At 48.5% G+C, this 12303-nt stretch overlaps 1 protein-coding gene across 1 annotated transcript in view; it reads left to right on the top strand.

The window, feature by feature from the left end:
- The first annotated feature begins 3099 nt into the window (after positions 1-3099).
- Positions 3100-12303, top strand: part of TBX15 (T-box transcription factor 15) — an 89692-nt gene continuing 80488 nt past the window's right edge. Inside the window, exon 1 of the mRNA XM_053934898.1 lies at positions 3100-3301. Coding sequence (XP_053790873.1) covers positions 3100-3301 — 202 coding nt within the window. The remainder of the gene's footprint in view (positions 3302-12303) is intronic.

The raw sequence follows: 12303 nt of genomic DNA, 5'->3' as shown, positions 1-12303 counted from the left end.
CCTCTGGTAGACTCGAGGTTTACACGGCTCGCCGCGGGGAGACGGGACCCTGGCCTCGGTGCCGCTGCGGCTGAGAGGAACCCCGGGGTCCGGGTGCCGGCGGCGCAGTGCGGACGCGTTTTGCTCAGTCAGATGCAAAAGCTCAACCGAAATCCCATCCCCCGACTCGGGAAGAGGGGGTTTTCTCTCGGTGAGCTTTCTCAGCGCAGGGGGCAGCGAACCCTGCGAGGGGGCAGCGTTGGTTCTCTGTCCCCCCCGCCCCCCATATCCCTCCCCTTTCCCCCCGACACATCCAGTGGGACCGCAAGGTCGCTGCAGGGTCTGCCCTTTCTCTCCGCTCGCACGGCGGAGCAGCAGTGCCTTTGTGTTTACCGCTTTCGCATCGCCCGGTGCGGACGGGCACAGGGAGGGCGAGCAGTCCTAATCCTCCAGGGCACCAGGATAGGGCCAGGGAGGAGGGAGAGGAGCAGTCGCCGGGGCCCTGAATCCCCGCGTTTCTGGGAGCGGTGTCCGGGACCGCGGGGAGCTGCTCTCCCGTCCCTGGCAAAAGGGTCTGCTCCCTGGGGTTTGACAATTAGGGGCCGTGTTGGCTTGGAAAGTGTGCTGTGTCTCTTGTCGGTGCTTCAGAGTCTGTGCTTGGCTGCCAGAGCACTGCGGAGTGCTCGGACACCGCAGCTCTCAGACCTAGGGTGGCACAGGAGAGAGCCCCAAGAGACCCGAAAGGGGTCGGGGCTGCTTTAAACTGTCCACCAGTAAAACCACACTTACTGCTCTGGAAAAAGTATTTCTGAGTTCTTACATCAGTTCCCAAAATTCGCTTAAATCTCCCTGCCTTTCCAGCACCGTTTCTTTTCACTAAAACGCTATAAATAATCCACTGTTTTCTTGGGATCTTTTGCTAAAATCTCCCTCCAGCTTCTTTGAAAGCCCTCCTCAGTATCTGCATCCCAGACAAGTGTTTCCAAGGCTTTAGGAAAGAGGGAAAAGAATTGTTTTGGTGGATTTTTGGGGGGGGATTTTTTTTCTTTTTGAGACATTCCTTCGCCTGGGAAAAAACACACAGCTGGGGGACCCGCTGGAAACACGTGTGCCCTCCTCCGGGTCCCCGCTCCCGCTGCCGCCTTCATCCAAGCCCCTGCCTCGTCTCTTCTTGCTGCTACTCTTGCCCGGCGCGGCTCCCCACGCGGGCAGTGCCAGGGTGGGGAATACACGACATCCATCCCGTGTGGCAGCGCCGCTGTGTCCGTCGCTGATCCCGCGGAGAGTGACCTGTCAAGGAGGTGTACTGGAGGGGAGGGGAAAGGAGCGACGGGGAGGGGGATGAGGGCTGTAAGGCGGGTGGTGGAGACGTACACAACCTTCTCCTCGGCCTAGATAACAGGGTTTAGCCGGGATTTCCGAAGAAACGGCTCTTTCCCGTTTTTCATCTGAAATCCGTTTCCGTGCGTGGGAACCCCGGCGGGCTGTTGTCAGTCGGCGCTTTAGGCCGGGGACAGGGGCTGAAGGGCTCCGCCGTCCAGCGCTGACGTGGGCACCATGGATTCACTCTGGGAGCAAAAGGAAGTGTATTTCCCCCCCACGCTCCCCTTTCACTTGTTTCCAGCCCCATAGAAAAAAAAATCGTCTATGAAAAACCTGCCCTAAGCAGCTCTGCACCTTCGGAGAGCAGCTGAGAAGCAATGAACAAAAACAATCCCTTTCCTCAAAAATTGTGTGTCTCCTTGCTCGTTTTTCCACCGCGGCTCGGTTCAGGCTAATCCCCTCTAGTACTTTATAATTATTTATATTATATTTTGAACTTGTGTCGAATTAACGCCCCGCGGCTTTCCCCACTGCATTTTCCGTGTACAGTGTTTCGCTCGACTTCACCCATTTTTCCGGGGTCCCACCAGCTAAGGAAAACACACGCTTCTGTCACCTTCTCAAAAGCCGCCCTTGCTGCTTTTCACTGCGAGCCCCCCCCGCCGCGCCACGCGTGACCGAGGGGCGTGGGAGCAGCTGCGGACCCGCCTCAGCCGGGCGGATGTCAGGGCAGAGTGAACAAGAGAGCAGAAATAAAATGCTGAATATTATCCAGGCAAGCAGCCGGGATATGTACCTAACGGCTTTGTTTTCGCTGTAGCAAGAGTGACAAAAAGAAGCGGGAAAGGGAAAATAATTATTTTTATATAGATAAAAATCCCTTCCAAAAGAGAAGGCGCTCCCGTGCCCGGGTGTGTCTGGGTCTCCCTGCCAGCCCACGCCGCCCGCTCAGCCCTGCCGCTCCACGGACACGCATCGTTTTGAAGTGAAAATTTCAACCCCCTCGAGACGTTGCTTCTGCTTCTGCCAAACACCGATTGCGCCGGCAAGGGCAAGTAATACATGGCATAAATGAAGTTTTAAAAACACCCCGTCATCCGGCACCGCTGGGTGATAAAGCACCTCTCGGGTACTTTGCGTGGGGCTTAGCCAGCAGCAGCGTTTGGAAAACCTGGGTGTGGCGGAGAGAAGTGCGGGAGTTGTTACCTCTCTGTGTTTAGAGTTATGGGTTTCCTACTGGCTCCCCGTTCTTCAAACAGTTAATTCTCTCGGCCGGTGTTCCAGAACTCAGATGGCCAAAATTCCTCTCCCTCAAGCCCGAGTCTCCCTCCCCTCCCTATTGGGTCGCAGCTTTTGGGTCTCTCTCGAGCTCTCCTTCCTATTGGCCGGGGACATTTTTTTTTTTTTTTTTTTTTTTTTTTCTGACAGGCGCACGCAGCCTGCCTAACTCTTGGAGAAAAAAAAAAAAATACCAGAAGTTTGGATCAATCAGAGAGAGACAGAAGGAAAGGAGAGAAGAAAAAAAAAAAAAAAAAAAAAAAAAAAAGAAATCCAGCCTGCAGCCCCTCTGAGCAAGTGCTGGGACCTGGGCTGAGCACACCCTCCTGGCTCTGCCTGCGGAGTATCTGTAGCCTCATGTAGTGCCTTCAGGAGACTGAGGGCTGGTTCTTCTGGGGGTGCAGCTGGGGAGGGGTGGGGGGGGGAGAAAGAGGAAAGAGGCTCTGCCTCTGGTCCCCGAGCTGTGTGCTCCCAGCCACTGGTCGCTCCTCTGCCCAAGGGTCTGGGCTGGGGGATAAGATGAGTGAGAGGCGAAGATCGGCGGTGGCCCTCAGTTCCCGAGCGCACGCTTTCTCGGTAGAAGCCTTGATCGGGACAAATAAAAAGAGGAAACTGCGAGACTGGGAGGACAAGGGGCTGGATTTGTCCATGGAAAGCCTCAGCCCCAATGGCCAGCTGGGGGACAATGAAGACCCGACTCAGTGCCTGGACCTCAACCCTGGTTAGTGCGATTCCTTTCTCTTCGGGACCCCCTCCTCCTGCCCCGCTCCCTCCCAGCTTCTCGCCCTGAGTCCTGTCGGGAGCTGCCCGCCGGGCAGCACGTCCCGGAAAACATCCGAGACTAGGAGTACTGAAAAAAATAAGCGGGAATTTTGCGGATTTTTTTTCCTGTTGTTGTTCTTGTAGGTTTTTTTTCTGTTGTTTGTTTTTTTGGTTTGTTTTTTTTTTTTTTTTTTTCAGTTTAAGGGGACTTTCTCTTACTCGCTGTGTCTCTTTCCCCTCCGCATAGCTCCATAATTTCCCGCGAGGGACGGCATGTCCCCTCTGCTTCCTTTTTAACCCTCTCTCCTTCCACTCCCTCCGTGCCTGTCGATCGCGATAGTCCCTCCCGGGTGTCTGGGGACACGCGTTTCGTTTTGCCCCAGTTTCCCGAGCCCCGGTCACGGAGTTGCCGGGTGGGTCTGGGGCAAAGGAGAGGGGTGCAAGTACACGGGGGCGGCCGGTGACTCGGAAGAGGAGAGGGGTGCAAGTCGGACCCCTCTCCTCTTCCGAGTCACCGGCCGCCCCCCGTGTACTCCCCGCGGAGACAGTGCCGCCCTAAGCGGAGGTTTCGGTGTAGGAGGAGGATGTGGGCATCCAGGATCAGCGCTGCTCCGGGGCGAGGGTCGCCGGCTCTTCGGAGCAATGGAGACCCGCTGTGTACTCCCGCAGCTCGGGATCCTTCTCCCGGGACCGGAGCCGCTGGGTTCCGGCCGGCGCGGCCTCGCTCCGCTCCCGGGACGGAGCGCACAAGCCGCGGCGGAAGCGCGGGGGGATGCGGAGGGGGACCTACCCTCTCCGGAGGGAAAACGCTCCCGGCAGGGAAAAGGGCCTTAGTGGGTAAGGGGCACTGCGAGGGGTCCAGCCCCGCTCCCGAGCCTGGCTCCTCCCGGCAGCCGCGGAGTGTGGAGCAGCGCCGGGTCCGCGGCCCCAAGGCCAGCGGGACGGGGTTAGGTGAGAGGGAGCACTTCCCTCTTGGTGTTCGTACTTTTAACTTTAAACTCTCGTTTGTTTATTTTTATTTAAAAGGGATCCGGTAGCTCGCAGCTCTCATTTGGCTCAAGTCGAACCCTCGGTCTCCTCTTGTCCCCCTGGCCGTTCCTCTCCGGCCTAAAACGACGGCTCCGCAAACGCAGCCGCGGATCCGCGACGATCCCGAGAGTGAAAACGCGCTGGGCCTCGCTCCCCGAGCTGTCCCCGCGCCCTTCTCGCAGTCCCACGCCCCGTTCCCCAGGGCCTTAACAAGGGACGGAGGGAGCGGCCCCGCTCTCACAATTATAGCGTGGGGAGAAAGCGAATTTTAGGTGATTTCTCTTTGCTTGCAGTGTTCGGATGGGGCAAAGAGGTCAAATGATTTCTTTGCGCAGCCCCTAAGAAAAAGGGCAGAAATATCCTCCACTCCTGCCAAGTTAATTCCGCTGCACTTGGAACACCTTCTAAATTTCGTTTTTATTTATTTTGTGTGACGTTCCCTAAGCTATGAATTAGCATAAGATGCCCAAAAGTAAGAGTAAAAAACCCAAACCAACAAAACAAATCAAAAACAAAAGGAGGGGGAAAAAAAGAAAGAATTTTAGATCGAGGTATCAAAAATATTTGCTGTTAAATAAAAATTGAAGTGTTTTTGAAGGGAGCTAAAGACTATGAAGACCTCGCCCCTCTTCGCCCTCAAGGAACCGCACTTCAATTTGCTTTTAACAGCCATCAGCCTTTCCCGGTGCGGATCCTAAGGAGAAGTAGGTAAAATCTGCTGCTAGGGTCGTCTCTCTCAGCGGAGGGACGGGCATAAAGGAGAGGGGACAGCAGCGATCAACCAGTCAAAAAATAGCCTACAGTTTCAGAGGCTTCCCCTTTCAAAAGAATAAATACGAGATCATAGAAAAAAAAAATCAACTTTCTAATAACAGAGTTTGTCTGTGCATCAGTATCCTTTTTTTTTTTTTGACTTCTTTTTTTTTGTTTTAGAACAGTTTTTCATAAATTTTTAGCCGCAATGGGATATCTGTTTATACGGTCTAAAAGTTTAATTTGCCTGTTTCTCCGTGAATTCGAATTAGAAAATTGGAAAACTCTCCATGCGCCAGATTGGAGAGCGGGAGAGAATGGCTGCTAGTGCCTGAAACCTCAGAAAGTAAACGTGATGTTTTTCATAAAGCAAAGGAAATCAAGAACAGTTTGAGAAATCATTTTTAGGAGGTTGATAGACTTTAAATAAAGTCCGCGTCTGTAATTTGCACAGTCACTTCATTAAACCTAATTCCTCCGCGGTGTACTTTTGCTGCTGGGTGAAAATTGATTAGCGGCTCTATAATGACCACCAAATTCCATCTTTACAAGACCTAATTAAGAACAAATTTTACACCCAACGTATTTTAAACTTGCCAAATCTCCAGCGATATAGAAAAAAAAATTAGAAAAGGGAATTTTTATAGCGTCCCAAAGGTTCAACACTCAAAGCCGCTGCCCCCGAGTAGCGACGGGCTGTTCCTTCTGCTGGCGGTATTGCTGCTACGGGGGTGCTTGCGGAGAGGCCGCAAGTCGTGCAGTACGCGCTGGGAAATTATGTCCTGATTTTCGTGGGATAAGCGAAAACGGTCTAGACCCATTTTTCGATCTTTTCGCCTAAATTGCCTTCATTTCAGCGCGGGAGGGTCTGAAAACTATTCAGTGCGGGGAGCTAAACGCGGCCACGAGTAGAGTAAGGCTTCGCACTCCTTTGCCCAGATCTTTTGCGTGCAGGCGGGTATGAGTATTTCTCTCCCAAGCGCGGCACACGTCCCCCGGCAGGGGTGAGGGGAGGAGGCGGCGGAGCGGCCCCGCTTCAGTCCCCGCGTCGGTGAGGATCTGTGCTGGACGTGTACAAACCGCAGCCTTCGGGGGTGCCTGGGAGGCAGCGCTACTTGTTTCCCCGTTTTGGCGGAATCCCTGATCCCTTACGTGCCATTTTATAGCCGTGCCCAAACTCTTCCTTGACGATATTGGCGAGATCGAGTCTCCCCGAGAGACCTGCCCTCCTTCCGGTGCCTCATCGTCCTGGGAGAAGCGAGGTGGCAGGCTGGGAGGTGCCGGGACGGGCTATGGTGTGGGCAAAGGTGAGAAAAACAAGCGGATGAATCCCCCAGGTTTGTAAGAAACATCTCCCGAGCATCCGAGCTATTTATGTCTTAGCCATGAATTTTGTCGCCAGAGTTAATGTGCTTTTTTTACGAGACTCATTTAAAAGGGGGATAAACCTGGATTTTAATCATGTGCGGATTCAACCACGAAGTTGTGAAAAGGAATTCGGGATTACAGCGGCTCTCACCTTCTTTTTCCCACCCCGTGCACTATGGCGCGCCACGCGTGGGGCCGTGACCGGGCCGGGGGACGCAGAGCTCGCCCAGGGGCTCCGGGAAGCCTCCCCCGCTGCTTCGCCGCCGCCCACGGCCGCGCTCCCGCATCCTCCCCCGGCACTCAGTTCTCGCCGCCGACAGGCCAAAGGAGGAAGAGGAAGAGGGTGGCGGGACGCCCCTCCGTCCCCTTGGCAGGTTCGGTTTCAGAGGGCAGCAAAACAATGGGCTCGGATGTCTTCTGGGTATTTATAGATTTAACCTGAGCAGCGGAAAGGTCACGGGGGCCCCAGGCGTTGCCTCCCTTGATGAATATATTGTTTACCGTCGTTTACGGCGGTGGCACTCGTCGGCCCGTCCCTTCGCCACCCCAAGGGCGCAGGGACAGACCGAGGCAGAGCCGAGAGCACTCCTTTCCTTGACGAAAGTTTAAGACTTTTAAACTTTTTTTTTTGGAGAGTGTGGGTGGGAACGTGTTTCCGTGGACGCGTTTGCCTTCACAAAAATACGGCTGCTCCTTCAGGCGGTCAGGGTCCCTTTCACGGCGACACGAGCACAGGCACTTCAGAGGCAGAACAAAACGGTGTGGCGGCTAAATAGGTAGACTTTCTCGGCTTTGGGACCGTCCTTTTCCTCGCGAAGAAACACACAAGCCATTTTGTAAACGAATTTTACTTGCTAGTGCAGTCTTTGTATCACACGTCCATCCCATCGGTATTTTTGGTTGCATATATTAAAAATGCACCTACCAGTTAAAAAACCCCAAAACCACCCGAAAACAAGCAAACAATCCCCAATCAACAAATTAAACAACAGAAAGCAGGGCATTTTTGAGAGTTTAACTATTCGTTCCTTGTGTTTGTCTGAATCTACACTGGCGAAGTACTTCGAGCCTCAGCAAAGAGAGAAAAAAACACAGCACACATTTTAAGACCCACAATGTGTTTATTACATGTGCTTATCTTTAAGATTAAGATACAGGAGTTTGACAAAGACTTCAGTGGCTGACAAGAGTAAAACCTTCAGCTCTTTTAGCGCCGTGTGTTGCTCTCCTGTGTCTCCCAGGAGGTTGCATCGATGTCCATCCCAACCCCGCTCCGCCGCGGGGCTCCCGCTCCTCCTTGCCCACGGGCAAAACCCCTCGGTCGGCGGGGGTGCGGGAGCCTCCCAGCCCGCCCACCCTCCGGAGAGGTAAAGAGATTTTAAAAGCATGAGAAAATGCGATTGACCCTTCTACTTCCTAATTTTATTATTTTATTTTATTTTATTTTATTTTATTTTATTTTATTTTATTTTTTTTAATACTTTTGCTTCTGAATGCTTATATTGATGAAGTCCGTTCTTCGAGCAGTGGCTGTTAAACCCGTGAAGAGGGAGTGACTTAATTCGGTTTCTCACTTCAGCTTTTGTTTGAGTGCTCGGTGGATGGGGCTAGGATTTCAAGAGCTGGCAGAGCAATTTTTTTCGTCTCTTTCCCTAGGTAGAGCACATTGGTGTACGTCGTCCATTGCATGTTCCTTGAGGCTCGTAGACGAGCAATGCTCTGTGACAACGAGATGTTAGACAAGAGAGTGTCAGCTTTGCCTTTGCCTTGGGACTGGGTATAATTGATGAGAAGTCTTTCTAACGAATTTGTGTGTGACTGGAATTGTCTGAATTCATTCCACCTGTTGGATCATCAGTTTGCCTCTTTAAGACAAGATACGGAGCTCAGATCCGTTGCTCCCTTGTATACACGATGGAAGGAAATGCGAAAATCTTCCCCTCCTCATACCTCTGTTCCCCCATACCCCAGCAGCAGAGCTAATACTCTCGTCTTTCCCAGAGGAGACAATTGCAGGAGGCAGATGGAGTTGTCCAGATGAGAGCCAGGAGAGCTGAGCCCTGTGGGGGCTCGGGAAAGGGTTGTCTTAGTCAAGTTCATACACCTCTGACCTTGGAGCCTGAGGAGACAGAGAGCGAGAAGGATTTGTTCCTGTGGTCATACGTGCCTTACGGAATTGGGAAACTCCTGCTGCTGGGTTTGTGAAACTCCTCCTGCAGAGAGGTGAATTACTCACACTGTATTAGAGAGGGCAGGTAATAGAATAATAGCGGCAAACCTTAAAGAAAAAAGGAAAAGGGCAGTGTGTCAAGCAATTTCATCCTTTTTAAAATATGTATTTTAAAGCTGCAGCATTTTTTATACAGGTTTATTCCATCTGCTGGTAAAGGTGAAAGCTGCTGTTTCAAAAGATGTTTCTTGTCTTTGACAAGAACTTTGGGAGAATCCAAAAAGCTTCTGTTACAAGCAAAAATCAAGTAATTCCTTGTGAACCATCAATCACATCTCCCTCCTCCCATTTGGGACTTAGCACTTATATCAAATATCAGCCCAGCTAGCCTCTCCTCAGGCAGAAGTGCCCTGCTTTATCCGTATCTGTCTTTAAGGAAAACTGATGCTTTTCTCAGATGGAAAAGCTGAAAGATGCCTTCCAAGAGCACTGCATTCAGGAAAGAGCATTTACATTGTTTTACAACACAGTCGGTGCCATTTGAGTAACTTCTATTCACACAGATCACCGTTCCTTTTGTAATTCGTTGGATTCCTGAATGAATCTTTGCTTGGAGTTTTAGGTCTTCAAAGACCAACATTTTTTTTTTTCCAACATTTCTTTTTCCTGCCTTCTGATCTAGTTTAATAAGGTTACAATAATTTAAATAATGCTCTAAAACCAATCTGAGAGTACTGAAAAAAAATCATTAATATATTGAGGCACGATCAGATGGCATTAACATTGTCCTTTTTGTAAAATTAGTATAATCTGTTCAGGTGTGATTTAAATTACCCCAAGTGTCCATATTGAGATCTGTAGTTTACACTGGTGACATAAAATCAAATTCAGTGAAAGAAACTTAAATTTTCTAAACCTGACAATATTTCAGAGATTGACAGAGTTTCCCAGAGAGGCTGAGCGTGCTAGTGCTCATTGACGGAGTTCAGGATTTTGTGCTAACTCTTAGTTCTCTGACATCCTCTTAAATAGTGCAATTACTTGGCAGTAATGGGATTGGATCTTCTGTTTAAATCCTGTCAGAAAAGGCATCGTGGGTATACACACATGTGGAGAGTATCTGCCAGCCTGGGAGCTGTGTGGCTCCTTTGGGAAGAGCGGTGGTGGGCACCTGGGTGTAGGGAAAATGCAGGCAAGTGAGGTCTTCCCAGTTCTCCAGTTCCTAATCCTGTCCAGAGCAGCTCTGCATAGCAGCACATTGAAAGATTTTGCTTCTATAGCTTCTTATTCGAACTACAGTTTCTTCAGATAAAGAGTACCATGCAGCAATGCTGAGACATTTTTTTTTGGAGAGGGGAAAAAAAACCCAAAGGTGTAGCTTTCTGTTGCTTATTTCCAGTGTTGTTGAAAATAGGTTATATTTGCAACCTTTACACCTGCAAAACACTTGCTTGTCTCAAAATACAACCCCATTGCATTTCCTGTGTTAAAAGCTGTAGTGTGCTCTGGTGAGAAGTGCTAGGGAGAGATAACATAGTGGTATGGTAAAATTAAATTGAAATATCTTTGAAAGCACATTGATAATTTTTGAAACTGAGAAGAAATGTGTGCCAATTGAAATTCTAGTAGCAATTTGCATCCTGGGGGCATCTTTTAATTGCATATTCTTCAAGGTCAGAAAACAATAAATCAGTTAATCAATCCCAGAAGTGATAAAAGCACTCGTTACAATAATATTTTCATATATCCTTTGCTTAATTGAGCTATTGATCTGAGAGTATTGTGAAGATGGTAAAAGGATAGTCTGAGTCAGACCCCTGTGATGGTGGGCTGTCCACTGTTTGCTGTGTATTTGTAAATGCAGCCTCGCAGCTGTTAGAGGGGAGGATTCACCTGGTGAGTGGCTTGGGCCAGCACACACTGATTCACAGCAACGGAGGAAGTCTGAGGAGGGTTTTCATTTTGGGAGTCAGCAGGAAAAAAGTGAAGATGGTGAGGATTCACTTAGATTTAGCTTAGTAAAAGCTTTTTAAACAATTTTTATTTTATGGAGAGTCAGGAAAACTTAGGGTTTGGCCAGTCTTTAAGTATTTATTTTTGTATCATCAAACTACCTAATGTTTTTAAGTTGTGCAACCATTTTAGAAATAGATTCCAAGCCTTCTTGTTTTGATTAATTACAAAGTAGTTTTAAAATAGATCACAGAACTAATTAGCAAATAAAGAATAAGGCATTTTTATTTATATAATATTCAAACCAAGCATTTGGACACTCAAAGCTGCTTCTCATTTTTTCTTTTTCTAAAAGTCAAAGCTCTTTGGCAAATTCTGCAGTATTTAAGGAAGTTTTCATTTCTTCTAAGCTGGATTTTCTTGGTTAATTATATATATAGAGTTAAAAAAGAAGTTCAGCTAAACTCTTGTATGATAGAACTCAGTCCCTATCATAGTGGTTGGCTTCACTTCACTGCCACTGCACCTGTTCATTCTTCTTGAGGCTTTTGCTTTTTGGGAAAGAAATCTTCCAGTATTGTTAAATGGACATTTCCAACTATGTCCACATGTGTAGCTCTTAGAAAGGAGCTTGGGAAGAAATTATTGCAAACCACCTTTGAAAGAACCTATTTAGAGTTTCTAAAGAGTACTTAACCAACTGGTTAAAAGCTGACACAAATCATATTAATAATCAGCAGATTTACATGAATGCAGCCACAGCAAAAATTGTTTTAAAATCAGTGGGCCAGGGCACACAGAATAGTTATGAATGACTTACAGTTCTTTGATTTCACTCACAGGCTGGATGCACTCTTAGCTAACACTGACATTTTTCCATGACCAATGAATTAACAAACCCAAGCTTCAGCTTTTAGGAGCTTCAGGAAATAGAGAACTCCCTGGTCAGAAATCTCCCCTAAAAGCAAGGAGAAAACTGAAGACATTGAAGTGTCTTTGCCTTTAATAAGAGTGAAAAACTGTGTATCATAGACTTAAGAAGCTGCACTAGTAATAGCAATATCCCTAAGTAAGAAAGCAGAAGTGCTGCTTTCTTATAATACCAGCATCAGTGTGGATGCCTATGCAGAGAAAATATGAAAGCATGTTATAGCATTTAGAAATGTATGGTGCATAAGATATGTAGGTTAGGGAGGCTTTAAAAATAGGTTCTTCTTGGTTCACCCCTAAAATGCCTGTAGATCAGTTCTGTAAGTCTGAGTTTAGTGAGGAAGAAGAAAGCTTGGGAATAGATGGAGATTCACAGCTTTTTTATTTTTCACCTAATCACCACACTGGATTTTCCTCAATCCTGCTCTAAGGAGCCTATTGGAAGGTCAATTATTAAATGTTCATAGGTCCTATTGTAAACACCTTTAATGACTTTTACAAGAATCACTTTCTTTGATGCAGAAATTATCCTGGTTCTGCCCTGTCAGCATCTTCTTTCAGCTTTGCACTTTGTACAGAAAAAAATGCAATTTTAATTGTGCTTTAAGCAGCCTTTCTCAGCAGGGTGAAAAAATAGTGGAAGAAGACCTGTTGAGTATTCCCTTATACCCTCTCAGACTTAGTGGAAACATTGTCACTGGCTTTTTAAAAAGCAGACTTCAGCCTTCAGGTTGTGCTGGACTCTGATGCTGCCTACA

This window comes from Vidua chalybeata, chromosome 2 (assembly GCF_026979565.1).
Source record: "Vidua chalybeata isolate OUT-0048 chromosome 2, bVidCha1 merged haplotype, whole genome shotgun sequence".
Taxonomy (NCBI): Eukaryota; Metazoa; Chordata; class Aves; order Passeriformes; family Viduidae; genus Vidua; species Vidua chalybeata.
The sequence above is the reverse complement of the archived record's forward strand: the minus strand, read 5'-3'. Positions and strand labels throughout refer to the sequence as shown.